General features: G+C 38.4%; 1 protein-coding gene across 2 annotated transcripts in view; it reads right to left on the bottom strand.

Annotated features, from left to right (window-relative positions):
- SCP2 (sterol carrier protein 2) overlaps positions 1 to 15,037 on the bottom strand; it is a 102,241-nt gene that overhangs the window by 64,319 nt on the left and 22,885 nt on the right. For both annotated transcript variants that reach the window (XM_053655528.1, XM_053655529.1), the window contains exons 5-6: positions 14,807 to 14,871; positions 7,437 to 7,563 (exon numbers count right to left, since the gene is read on the bottom strand). In XM_053655528.1, the coding sequence (XP_053511503.1) occupies positions 7,437 to 7,563; positions 14,807 to 14,871 (192 nt within the window). The remainder of the gene's footprint in view (positions 1 to 7,436; positions 7,564 to 14,806; positions 14,872 to 15,037) is intronic.

Raw genomic sequence — 15,037 nt, 5'->3', positions numbered from 1 at the left:
AAAAAATAGTGTAGCTGGAGTAGAGTGGTGAAAGAAAAAAACAGTAAGAGATGAGACCCCAGACAGCAAAAGAGGATGAGGGATCAGATCATGAAGCTTGCAGGACACAGTAAGACCTATGGGTTTCAATCTGAGTGTGAAGAGAACACTGGAAAGTTCTGAACAGAGAAGTGAAATGATCTAGCTTATACTTTGAAAGCACTGCTCTGGCTATAAAATAAAGAATTGATTACAGAGGCACAAAAGCAGAAACAGAAAAACAAGTTAAGATAATCCTAGAGTCAAGGTAAGAAATTATGGTGGGGCTTGCACTATTATAGAAGTGGTAGAAATGGTGAGAAATAGATATTCTGAGAAATAAGGGGAAAGGTTTGCTGAAATAATGGATATCCAATATAAGTAAAAGTAAGAATGGCTCCAAGCCCTGGCTGATGTGGCTCAGTGAATTGAGTGCCAGCTTGCAAACTGAAAGGTCGCCAGTTTGAGTCCCAGTCAGGGCATATGCCTGGGTTGCCAGCCAGGTCCCCAGTTAGGAACCATATGAGAGACAACCAATGGACATTTCTCTTACACATCGATGTTTCTCTGCCTCGGTTTCTCCCTGACTTCCCCTCTCTCTAAAAATAATAAATTAAAAATAAAAGAATGGCTCTAAGGGTTTTGGCCAAAGGTCCCAGAAAGATGGAGTGATTTACTGAATGCAGAAAACTTCAGGAAGACAAGAAAGGGGGAAGTTCATGTAAAGAATTAGGACTTCAGTTTTAGACCTGTTAAACTTGAGATGCCTGTAAGACATCCAAGTGGAGATTCTTTCGTAAAATACTGGAGACATGAAATAAGATTTAAGACCCAAAGGATGAGATGGAGCTGGCCCTGAAAGAATGAAGAATTGAACCCTGTAGCCAAATGGAACACAAGGCTGAAGCAGAAAACAGTTTGGCTTCCTGAAAACGATGAAATGAGGCCAATGAGCTTACTACACACAGAGAGACTAGACTGGAGGAATGAAAACAAGAAATGATTTTTTAGAGTCTCTTTATTACACAGTAACAGATAATAAACACATATTTTAGTACCTGAATGCTATGAACTAAACTGTTCCCCCCCCAACAAAAAATCCATGTGTTGAAGCCCTAATATCCAAGGTGATAGTGTTTGAAGATGAGGTTTAGGGAAGTAATTAGGGTAGATGAGGTCATGAGAATGATGGAATTAGTGCCCTTAAAAGAAGACTAAGATGATATCTGTCTACCTGCCTGTCTATCTTTCTCTCCACCCCCCAAAACCCACACAAAAGAAGAGGTCATATGAATACACAATGAAATGGTAGCTGCATACAAGAGGACTCAGAATAAAACCTACCTTACACCTTGATCTTGAACTTCCCAGCACCTAGAACTGTGAAAAATAAATATCTGATGTTTGAGCCACCCAGTCTGTGGTATTTGTTACGGCAGCCCAAGTAGACTAAATACTGGAAGTGGAGTTACACTACACAAGAATGTAAAATATGTGAATGACCCTGGAATCAAGAGGTGTGAGCAAAAGCCTAAAATGCTTTCGAGAAACGATTAGTAGAAGCCCCGAGGCCCTTTAAGCAAGCTGGAGGTGAGGGTTTGCAAAAAGATAAAACCTTACTGAGAACCGGAGGAAAGGACAGACAGTCTTGTTACAACAGTAGCAGAAATTTTAGTAACACTACTATCTGCAGTTATGGGGAAATAAGATAATAAGCAAAATATTGAAATTTCCACATGGCTTCTTCTTGCTGCTTATAGAAAAATTCTATATAGTTATACAGAGGAAAGGATTGTTAAACAAAAAGGATTCAGGACTTAATGGTTTTGAAAATTCTCACCCTCTCAAAGTAGTAAAAGATGCTAAAGTTAAGAAACAGCCTTTGAGCCCTGCCCAGGTAGCTCACTTAGTTGGAGCGTTGCCCCAGTACACCAAGGTTGTGGGTTCAATCCCTGGTCAGGGCACATACAAGAATCAACCAATAAATGCACACATAAGTGGAACAACAAATCATTATTTTCTCTCTCTCTCTTCTTTCTTTGTCTAAAAAAAAAAAAGAACTGGGGATGGTCTTTGAGCAAAGAGCAAATCCAAGACACTGCCTGGAAAACACGGTCTAAAGATGAAGCCAAGGGTATGACAAATGTTTTGTCAGGAGCTCAGAAACAGCACAGGCGATGCTTCAGAGCATAAGTCAGACAGAAAATCAGCCCTTGGAAGAGAAGGCTATGCCTCAATAATCTTCTCAATCCAAAAGCTGCTAGGAAGCTTAAGAATGCGGTTCCTCAGCCATCTCAGCAGAAATCCAAGGTAGAGAAGGGCTTGCCTCAAAAAGATTTGCAGATGTAGCTTTTTAACTAATAGAGTGACCCAACAAGATTCACAGGAGACTCACAAAATTCTTTTTTTTTAAGATTTTATTTCTTTTTAGAGAGAGGGGAAGGGAAAGAGAAAGAGAGGGAGAGAAATGATCAATGTGTGGTTGCCTCTCACACACCCCTATATCGGGATCCTGGCTGGTAACCCAGGCCTGTGCCCTGACTGGAAATCGAACCACTAACTCTTTGGTTCACAGGCAGGCACCCAATCCACTGAGCCACACCAGCCAGTGCACAAAATTCTAAGATAAAAATAATCTACAGAAAGCATTCTTGTGTGTTAGCATTCTATCTGTGACCTGGGAAGTAGTTTAGGAGACAGTTATGAACTTTGTTAGAATTCACTAAGTTATGTTTTGTGTACTTCTCTGAATTGAGTTATAATAACAACAACAAAAAATTTTACTTATTAATTTTAGAGAGAGAGAGAAAGGGGAGAGGGAGAAACATAAATGTGTTGTTCCACTCATTTATGCGTTCATTGGTAGATTCTTGTATGTGCCCTGATCCGGGACTGAATTCGCAACCTTGGCGTATTGGGACGATGCTCTACCCAACCAGGGCCCAAAATTTTAGATTAAAGAAACCATTCTGGGTTCAACCCACTAACGTGGTTCCTTAATTTCTTGGCAGGTTGCAACTCACAGTTCTAAAAATTCTGCTCTCAGATGACAGCTATGCTAATAAAAAGAATTGAAAGAAACCTACTTTGGAAGAAAAACTGATAGTACATAGGACTGGAGGAGGGCACTGGAATAGTGGAAAGAGAGGAAGAAGTGTCAAAGATGACTCATGTTTCTGCTCTGAGCATCTGAATGGATGTGCTACTTTGGGAAAAATGGAGGAAGAGCAAATTTAAGATAATGGGAAAATAGAATTAAGAGTCTGTATTTGAACACGTAAAATACAGGAGCCTGTACTTTATTTCAGGAGCCTGTTACATATACAGAGATGCCAAGATACCAACTGGATATACAAGCATAGAGGCTATCACTGACTATCCTAAGTTTGCTCCCCAATACCCACAAGTATATTATCTTGTTTTATTTCTTCACAGAACTAACTCCTCTCCCCCTGCCCCCAGAATGCCTGTCCTTTGCTGTCTGACTTCGCAGTTTCCAACCACAAAAGTGAGTACATTTCCCTATCCCTTGACTCCAAGTTTGCCATGTGACTTACTTTAGTCAACAACTTAAGTCTCAAAAGGACTTGTATGTTGAAAATTACTCTCTTGTGCTTCTGCTTTCACCATGAAAAGTAGATTGCCAGGCTGGCCCTCTGGTCCCAGGAGCAGGACGACAGACATACGACCCAAACAGGTCAGACTAGAACAGAGCCTCCAACCAGCCTACAGTCATCCGACACAGCCAGACAAGAAGAGCCAAGCTTAGCTTAGATCAGCTGGTTCCCAGCCAATCTACAAACTTATAAACTACAATAATAAATGTCATTTAAAATCACTGTTTTATAGTGGTTTACTGTATTCCAGCACCTAGAATAGTGCCTGGAATATAATGAGAGCTCAATATGTTGTTGTTTTAAAGATTTTATTTACTTACTTTTAGAAAGAGAGGAAGAGAAACAATAGGTTGCCACTCACAGGCCCCCAACCAGGGGACCTGGCCTACAAACCAGGCATGTGCCCCAACCGGGAATTGAACCAGCAACCTTTCAGTTCTCCCAAATAATGGGAGAACTGAGCCACACAAACCGAGACTTGTTTAAATGAATTATTTAATTGAAAAAGAAATAGACCCTGGCTGGTATGGCTCAGTGGATTGAGCGCCGGCCTGCAAAACGAAAGGTTGCTAATTCAATTCCCAGTCAGGGTACATGCCTGGGATGTGGGCCAGGTCACCATGTGGGGGGTGTGCAAGAGAACAGAATGTTTCTCTCACACATCAATGTTACTGTCCCTCTCTTTCTCCCTCCCTTCCCCTCTCTCTAAAAAATAAATAAAATCGTTATTTTTTTAAAAGACTGAAAAGCTTGAAAAAGAAAAAGAAATGGACAAGGAATAGCCAAAGAAGTAAGAAAAACCAGGAGAACATGGTGTCACAGAGGCCAAGAGAAGAGAACATTTCAAAAAAAAATCAAAACTGATTAATGCTGCTGAGGTATATTAACTTAGGTTTGAAAAGTATTTACTGTATATGGCAACACAGTGATCAATGGTAGCCTTGAGAAATGAGGAAAGCCAGACTGGGCTAGACTGAGTTAAAAATGGTAAGAAATAGGTACAAGAAAGAAAATTTCCATAGCCAAAGACTGGTTCCTTTATATACTCTCACCATTCTGCCTTGAAGATTTTTTTGCTTTCTGGTAACTGGATTTTGGCTATCAAACTTGGGATGTTTTTGCTATAAAGAAGAGGAATGCTGACCTTTCAAGCATGAAAATGTTCTTTCTCATCTCCCATCACACAACGAGGCACTGGTTCAGGGTCATGCAATGAGAAATAAAATCTTGTCTGCACTATCCTGTGCTTCGACTGGCTAAGAAAGGCTGATCATTGACCACTAGTATGTTTATCTACAAAATAAAAATCAACCGTGAAATTTAAATCTCATAAAACACTATGGAGACACACAGAACTTCTGGCCAAGATGGAGGCACAGGTAGACACACTGTGCCTCCTCACACAACCAAAAGAAGGACAACAACAACTTAGAAACAAAATAACAACCAGAACTGACAGAAAATCGAACTGTATGGAAGTCTGACAACCAGGGAGTTAAAATAGACACATTCATCCAGGCCAGTAGAAGGGGCAGTCAGGTGGCCAAGCAAAGAGGGGTTGTGGGCAAAAACGCGGTGGCACTGGGCACACAAGGCAGCCGCTGAGAACCCCGGGCATGCAAGTTGGCAGCAGGCAGACCCCAGGCATGGGGTGGCAAGGGGCAAACCCAGCAAGGTGGCGACTATAAAGCGAGGCACAGTGCAAAAGGCGGCTGGTCACCTGTTCAAGTGCAGATAAACCAGGAGAAACTGGGGAACGAGACAGACTGTGCAACCCAGGGTCCCAGTGAGGGGAAATAAAGCCTCAAAACACCAAATGAAAACATCAGTGGGGGTTGAGGTGCCAGGAGAGACTCCCAGCCTCACAGGCTATTGGAGAGACCCACAGGATCCTAGAATGTACACAAGTCCACCCACCTGAGAACCAGCACCAGAGGGCCCAGTTTGCTTGTGGGAAACGGCAGAGGGTACCAAAATCTGAGAGAGAACAGAACAAGCACCACTGCTCCCTCTCTGACCCCGCCCCCACATACAGCACCACAACCCAGCAACTGGGTTGGCCCGAACTGGTGAACACTTAAGGCTCTGCCCCTCAGACATACAGGCACTCCAAGACAAAAAAATGGCCCAAACAAAAGAACAGATCAAAGCTCCTGAGCAAATACAACAAAGTAATGAAGAGGCAGCCAACCTATCAGATGCACAGTTCGAAACACTGGTGATCAGGATGGTCACAGAACTGGTTGATTTTGGTCGCAAATTACATGAAAAAATGAAGGCTACACTAAATGAAATGAAGCAAAATGCACAGGGAACCAATAGTGATGGGAAGAAAACTGGGACTCAGATCAATGGAGTGGACCAGAAGGAAGAAAGAAACATCCAATCAGAAAACAATGAAGAAACAAGAATTTTAAAAAATGAGGAGAGACCAGGAACCTCCAGGATATCTTTAAATGTTCCAAGATTCGAATTATAGGAGTACCAGAAGGAGAAGAGGAAGAGCAACAAGTGGAAAACTCATTTGAAAAAATAATAAAGGAGAACTTCCCCAAGCTGGCAAAGGAAATAGACTTCCAGGAACCCAAAGACGCTCAGAGAGTCCCAAAGAAGGTGGACCCAAGGAGGAACATGCCAAGGCACATCATCATTATATTAGCCAAGATTAAAATGAAGGAGAGAATTCCAGAAGCAGCAAGAGATAAGGGGACAGTCACCTACAAAGGAGTTCTCATCAGACTGTCAGCTGATTTCTCAAAAGAGACCTTACAAGCAAGAAGGGGCTGGAAAGAAGTATTCCAAGTCATGAAAGGCAAAGACCTACATCCAATATTGCTCTATCCAGCAAAGCTTTCATTTAGAATGGAAGGGCAGACAAAGTGCTTCTCAGATAAGATCAAATTCAAGGAGTTCATCATCATCAAGCCCTTATTATATGAAATGTTAAAGGGACTGATCTAAGACAAAGAAGATAAAAAACATGTACAGTAAAATAACAGCAAACTCACAGTTATTAACAACCACACCTAAAACAAAAACAAACTAAGCAAATAGCTAGAACAGGAACAGAACCACAGAAATGAAGATCACATGCAGGGTTAGCAACAGTGGAATGCGAGGAGAGAGGGGGAAAAGGTACAGAGAATAAGTAGCATAGATGGTAGGTAGAAAATAGACAGAGGGAAGGCAAGAATAGTATAGGAAATGTGGAAGCCAAAGAACTTATGACACATGGACATGAACTAAGGGGGGGAATGTGGGTGGGACAGGGTATGCAGGGTGGAGGGGAATGAAGGGAGGAGGAAAATGGGACAACTGTAATAGCATAATCAATAAAATATATTTTAAAAAACCACTATGGAATGACAGATGATGCTGTACCAAGTACTAGAAATAAAATTTGACAATGAAAACCTATTACTAAAAATGAACTTTGTAGTAGGAATAAAATTTGAGAGTATAAACCTATTACCAAGAGACAGCTTTAAGGCTCATTATAATATTCAGAACAAATGAACCTCAATTTACTGTCCATAATTTATGTTATTTTTTTCTATTTCAATTTTTGGCTTTAGAGCATTCTAGGCACTTCCAATATAATGTCTTACATATAAATACATTCTCTACAAGTAAATCCTACACAGACTATTTCTTCAACTTAATGAGAAAACTATTTTATATCTTATATATCCTGGCATCTTCCACAGTTCCTGAATAAATACCTGCTGGTTCTCATCACATCTATATAATGTGTATATGACATGTATTAACCAACATGCTTTAAAGTTTATTTTAACATACCATATTTTTTCATGTGCTCTTTTCCAGCATTCCCAAATATCTGAAGAACAACTGGCTGGGGAGACAATCCATACTTATTAATCATGACTTCCACATGTTTACCACATGGAGGAGTCCTGTCAGAAAACTAAGAGAGAGGAAAAAACTAAATTTAATAAGCGCTTGACATGATAGTGTTTCTTTCCAATTTTACAGAGTTACTTAGATATTTGCTCATTCTAAGCACGATGTAAACCCAAACTAGACAATATGAACAATATCAGTCAGGAAATACTTTGCACAAAAACATGGCAAAGAAAACAATCAAATGAACAAAAAGGTACAATTCTTTCAAGAAACTTTTATAAAAAATCCTATATGTGCCCAAAACTTCTCAAGGTGAATAAAACATAAAATCTTTGCTCTTTTACATTTGGAGAGGGGGAAGGTTCAAAGGTTATAAGATCAAAACTAAATATAAATGTAAATAATAATGCTATAAATAAGAAATCCAAGATTCACTGAGAGAGGCAGGGGCTCAAATAAATAAAATCAAAAATGAAAAAGAAGTTACAACTGATATGACAGAAATACAAAAGATTATAATAGACTACTATGAACAATTTCATGCCAACAAATTGGACAATCTAGAAGAAATGAATCAATCCTTAGAAACATACAATCTTCCAAGACTGGACCATGAAGAAATAGTAAATCTGAATAGACTAATTACTAGTAAGATGACTTAATCAGGAATCTTTTTTAAAAAAAGAAAACCTCTTAAGGAAACAAACCAGCTGGCTTCACAGGAAAATTCTACCAAATATTCAAAGAAGACAATACCTATTTTTCTCAAACTCTTCCAAAAAATTGAAGAAGAGAGAATACTTCCAAAGCATATTACAAAGCCAGTATTACCCTTCAGGAAAACAAAGGGAAATTACAGACTGATATCCCTGATGTACAAATCCTCAACAAAATATTAGCAAATGGAATTCAACAATGCATTAAAAGGTTCATATAACATGTTCAAGTGTGATTTATCCCAGGCATGCAAGAATGATTCAACATCTGCAAATCAATCAGTGTGATACACCACATTAATAAAATAAAGAATAAAATCATATGATCATTTCAATAGATGCAGAAGAAACATTTGGCATCCAATTTGGCATACATTTATGACAAAAACTCTCAACAAAATGGATATAGAGGGAACATACCTCAACACAATAAAGGTTATGTATGAGAAACCCATAGCTAATACCACACTCAACAGTGAAAAGCTGAAATCTTTCTTCTAAGAACTTTCTGTTCTAAATCTTTCTAGATTTAGAACTTTCTCTAGAACTTTCTTCTAAATCTTTCTGTTCTAAGAACAGAAACAAGACTAGAAGGCTCACTTCATCACTTTTATTCAACATAGTATTGGAAGTCCTCACCACAGCAATCAAACAAGAAATAAAAATTATCCAATTAGAAAGAAATAAAACTGTCACTATTTGCAAATGGCATAATACTATACATAAAAACCCCTAAAAGACTCCATATATATATACAAAGAAACTGTTTGAACTAATAAATGAATTCAGTAAAGTTGCAGAATAAAAAAATCAATATAAGAAAACTGCCATTGCGATATACAAATAACAAACTATCAGATAAATTAAGAAAAAAATCTCATTTACAATTGTATCAAAAATAATAAAATACCTAGGAATAAATTTAACCAAGGAAGTAGAAGACCTATACACCAAAAACTATCAGACACTCTGGAAAGAAACTGAAGAGCCAAATAAATGAAAAGACATTCCACATTTATAGATTGAGAGAATTAAAATGATTACAATGTTCATGCCACCTAAAGCAATCTATAGATTCAATTTAATCCTATTCAAAACTCTAATAACACATTTCAGAGAACTAAAACAAACATTATTCTAAAATTTGTATGAAACCACAAAAGACTCTGAATAGCCAAAGCAATTTTGAGAAAGAACAAATCTGGGGGTATGACTTTCCCTCCTCAAATTATACTACAAAGCTGTAATAATCAAAACAGTATGTCAGCATAAAAACAGACACATAGATTAGTGGAACAGAATAAAGAACCCAGAAATAAATCTGCACATATATAGATAATTTACAGCAAGCCAAGAACATAAAATGGGAAAAGAACAACCATCACTAAATGGTGTTGGGAAAACTGGATGGCCACATGCAAAATAATAATACTAGATCTCACTATTTTACACCACAAAAATTAACTCAAAATGGACTAATCACTTGAACGTAAAACCTGAAGCCATAAAAATTCTAGAAGAAATTACAGGTGATAAGTTCCTTTACATAGGTCTTGATGTTTTTTGGACATGACTGCAAAGGCAAGGAAAACAAAAGCAAAAATAAAAAAAGAAAGGAAAAAGAAAACAACAACAAAAAAAGAAGAAATAAAAGCAAAAGTAAACAAATAGGACTACATCAAATGCTTCTGCACAGTGAAGGAAGCCATCAACAAAAAGAAAAAGCAACCTACTGCAGGAGAGAAGGTATTTACAAAACATGCATCGATAACGGATTACCCAAAATATATAAAGAGCTCACACAACTCAACAACATAAAAACAACCAAATTTAGAAATGGACAGAGGATCTGTATAGAAATTTTTCCAAAGATGTACAAATGGCCAATAGGCACATGAAAAGATGTTCTCTAATTATCAGAGAAATGCAAATCAAAACCACATCAGCTATCACCTCATACCTATAATGGCCATTACAAAAAAGACAAGAAATAACAAGTATTGGACAGAATGTATAGAAAAGGAAACTGTTGTACACTGCTGGTGGAAATGTAAACAGGGGCTGCCACTGTAAAAAAAAACAACTGCATGGCAGGAACAAAAAAAAAAGAAAACCACAAACCAGTATTTCTGATGAACACAAAAATCCTCAACAAAATACTAGCAAATCAAATACAATAATACATTAGAGAATAATACATCACACACCAATTAAAAGCGAAGGGTTGGTAAAAGATATTTGATGCTATTAGAAACCAAAAGAAAGCTGAAGGAGCTATATTTATATCAGACAAAAATAGACAAGGAAGGTCATTATACAATGATAAAAGGGGTCCCTCCAAGAAGAGGATATAACAAACACATATTTGTAAATATTTATGCACCTAATACAGACAAGGGAGAAAGATACAGCAATATAATAATAGTAGAGGACTTTAATACCCCATTTGCATCAATATCCATTCAGACAAAAAAAGCAATAAGGAAACACTGGACTTAAACACCACATTATAGCAGAGACTTAACTGAGATAGACAGAACATTCCATCCAAAAGCAACAGATTATACACTCTTCTGAAGTGCACACGAAACATTCTCCAGGATAAATCATACACTAGGCCACAAAACAAGTCTTAATAAATTCAAGAAGACTGAAATCATATCAAGCAACTTTTCCAACCACAATGGTAGGAAGCTAGAGACTTCTACAAGAAAAAAACTGGAAAATTCACAAATACTGTATGTAGAGATTAATGTACTACATAACAACCAATGGGTCAAAAAAGAAATCAAAAGAAAAATTAAAAAAATATCTTAAGACAAGTGATGCAGCAAAAGCAGTTCTAAGAGAAAACTTCATAGGAATAAAAGCCTACATTGAGAAATAATGATCTCAAATAAGCAACCTAACTTTACCAGGGGTGTCCAACCTTTTGGTGTCTCTGGGCCACACGGGAAGAAGAAAAGTTGTCTTGGGCCATACATTAAATACATTGCAACATATAATCACACAAAAAATTCATGTTTTAAGTAAATTTACAATTTTGTGTTGGGCCACATTCATAGCTACCCTGGGCTGCATGCGGCCTGCAGGCCACTAGCTGAACACCCCTGCCCTCCTCTAAGAACTAGAAAAAGAAGCCCAAAGTTAGTAGAAGGAATTAACAAACCTCAGACTGAAAATAAATAAAATACGGACTGAAAGCAATAGAAAAGATATATTTTCAAATATCAGTGAAACTAAGAGCTGTTTTTCTGAAAAGATAAACAAAATGTCTATATTCTATTTTCTTTCTCACCACTTCTTCTCCATTAATTCCAATTAAATATTTATTATACCTTAGCACATTATCCTCAATATACCTTAACTTCCTGACAATTCTCCATCCTTTCCCCTCTATAGTATATTCTCAATAATTACTTTTAATCTAGTCCGGTTTCACTAATTCTTTTCTAAGTCATGTACTATCTGCTATCAAACCTTTTAAATTTTTAATTATTTCATTTTTCTTTTCTATAAATTCTATTTTTTCAGGCCTGTTGTGTCTCTTTTTGCAGTTTCCTAATCCCTTAACATATTTCCAAGCTTGTCTTTTATTTTTTTAATATATTTTATTGATTATGCCATTACAGTTGTTCTATTACCCCCTTCATTCCCCTCCCCCTGCATACCCCCTCCCCCACCATTCCCTCCCTTTAGTTTATGACCACGTGTCTCAAGTTCTTTAGATTCTATATTTCCCACACTATTCTTGCCCTCCCCCTATCTATTTTCTACCTACTGTCTATGCTACTTATTTTCTGTACCTTCTCCCCCCTTCTCCTTCTCCCACTCCCCTGTTGCTAACCCTCCATGTGATCTTCATTTCTATGGTTCTGCTCCTGATCTAGCTGTCCTCTTAGTTTGCTTTCGTTTTAGGTGTGGTCCTTAATAACTGTGAGTTTGCTGTCCTTTCACTGTTCATCTTTTTTATCTTCTTTTTCTTAGATAAGTCCCTTTAACATTTCATATAATAAGGGCTTGGTGATGATGAAGTCCTGGAACTTGACCTTATCTGAGAAGTACTTTATCTGCCTTTCCATTCTAAATGAAAGCTTTGCTGGATAGAGCAATCTTGGATGTAGGTCTTTGGATTTCATGACTCACAATACTTCTTTCCAGCTCCTTCTTGCCTGCAAGCTCTCTTTTGAGAAATCAGCTGACAGTCTGATGGGAACTCCTTTGTAGGTGACTGTTCCCTTATCTCTTGCTGCTTCTAGGATTCTCTCCTTCATTTTAATCTTGGCTAATGTACTGATGATGTGCCTTGGTGTGTTCCTCCTTGGGTCCAACTTCTTTGGGACTCTCTGAACTTCCTGGACTTCCTGGAAGTCTATCTCCTTTGCCAGATTGGGAAAGTTCTCCTTTATTATTTGTTCAAATAAGTGTTACACTTGTTGCTCTTCCTCTTCCCCTTCTGGTACCCCTATAATTCGGATTTTGGAGCATTTAAAGATGTCCTGAAAGTTCATAAGCTTCTCCTCATTTTTTTGAATTCTTGTTTCTTCATCCTTTTGTGTTTGGTCATTTTTTTCTTCCTTCTGGTCCACTCCTTTGATTTGAGTCCCAGTTTCCTTTCCATTACTATTGGTTTCCTGTGCATTACCATTGATTTCAATTAGTTTAGCTTTCATAAGTTCCTCTAATTTGTGAGTAAAATCAACCAGTTCTTTGAGCATCCTGATCACCAGTGTTTTGAACTGTGCATCTGAAAGTTTGGCTATTTCTTCATTGCTTAGATTTATTGGCTCTGGGGCTCTAAGTTGTTCTTGAGCCATATTTTGATCTGTTCGCCCCTATTACTTATGAGGAGCAGAGCCTTAATTGTTCACCAGGGCGGGGCCCCCCAGGTCGCTGGTTTGTGATGCTGTAGGTGGGGCAGGGTCAGAGAGGGACAATGGTGGTCCCCTCTGCAGCTTCCTGCCACTGGGGCCTGCCCAGTCTATCTCACTGCTCCCTCCTTCACCGGTTTATCTGCGCGCGAATGTGAGACCGAGGTCAGCCCTCAGTGGATCTGCCTGCTACTCCACACCTGGGAACCGCCCGCGGCTGCTGGAGTGCCTGGGTCGTGTGCCCGGGTCGGTCTGGTGGATCTTTCTTACCCGACCTGCTCTGCTGCTGGCTCTGCCCCTCTTACCGGTTTGGCTGAAGGGTTTGTTGTTGTCAGACTTCTATATAGTTCAATTTTCTGTGGTTTGGCTGTGTTTTTGTTGCTAAAACTTTGTTGTTTTTAAACTTGGTTGTGCAAGAAGGCACAGTGTGTCCACCTATGCCTCCATCTTGGCAGAAGTCGTCTTTTATTTCATTATATACAGTTAGCATGCTTAAATGTGTGTCCAGTAAAACCAGTTTTTGAAGTCTTCACAGATCGCTTTTTACTGTGCCTCCTTCTCCTGGTTCCCAATTATGGTGCCTTGTTTTCTTAGTGCGTGGTTTTCCTCGACTGCATGTCCTTGAAAACTTACCTGAAGAGTTCTCAAGACCTAGAACAAAGATGCTTTCCTCCAAAAGAAAATTTACATTTGCTTCTGTTAAGTGCCTAGGTTACTACCATTCTGGAATTAGTTTAGACTCAATCACATGGTTTGAGGTTTCTTTGATCACCAGGGAACAAGAATTGTTACAGCAATCCTACATAGAGGACTATGGTTATCATTTATAATCCTCAGTAAAAGATTCTTCTCGGGTATTTCCCCCTTTCTCTTTTTCTTCCCATTGTTCTCCTCAGTACCACGCAATTTTCCCTGTGATGTCATGAAAGTGCGGAAAAGAGGAAATCGGGGAGGGGAGCAGTTTTACCTTGGGTTCACCCTTACCCAAAGAGTTCAGCCCTACAGAATCCCAGTTTAATGTAGAGAGTAGATATTAAAATTCTGACATGGGGAGGACCTGAATGAGCTTTGACTATTTTTTTCTTCATTCTAGGAGCCAACAAGATTGAAGCTCACAGCTTCCTGATCAGCAAAGGTCTTCAAGGCAAAAGCACCTTTCAATGCTGACCTTTACTTTCTGGCATTCACCTGCAATTCCTCTCTTTTATTAACTCTTTGATGCTTTAGGATATTTTGTTTATATTCCATTCAAACACTCTCTTGTTATCATCAGTAGAAGAACTGATAACCCATTTTGAACCAGGTTCAAAAACTTTGGCTTGCCATAATCAGAAACAGAAGTCCCACATGTCATTAATAATCTTCAATTTGTTGGATGAAATTAATTTTTGAATGAATACATTAATCTTAAATCGATTAGATAAGTCAACCTCAAATTCAATCATCTGACCTCTCTAAAACATTAGTTTCATCATTCACGAAGCAAAGAGGTTGAACTAAATTATCTCTATCGTTCTTTACTGTTCTAAAATACCAGATACTACATGTACATATACAATGTCACCTTTCAGCTTTTTGGGTTATATCAATTTATTTAATAACTATGCCAAAGTATGTTTTATGCTGCTTATTAACAGGCACTACTGATGGCAGTCCAACGGGCAAAGTTTTCTCATAGTGTTGTCACAACTCCGAAATAACAGTAAATGGGACTCACTTCTGTCACAATGGATCCCTTCTTCATCTTCTCAAACCCAAGAGCCAAAACACAATCAGCCATACCTTAAAAGAAAATGTAATTACTCTGAAAATTTTAATTTCCAGACACCCCCCCAAAATATATCAAATACTTCTATTTAAATATATTGATCTAAGGCCCTGGCTCAGTGGATTGAGCACAGGCCTGCGAATCAAAGAACTGCCAGTTTGATTCCCAGTCAGGGCACAT

This window comes from Artibeus jamaicensis, unplaced genomic scaffold (assembly GCF_021234435.1).
Source record: "Artibeus jamaicensis isolate MK-2021 breed Jamaican fruit bat unplaced genomic scaffold, CSHL_Jam_final scaffold_1019, whole genome shotgun sequence".
Lineage (NCBI taxonomy): Eukaryota > Metazoa > Chordata > Mammalia > Chiroptera > Phyllostomidae > Artibeus > Artibeus jamaicensis.
Note: the sequence above shows the minus strand (reverse complement) of the source record. Positions and strands in the feature narration are given on the sequence as shown.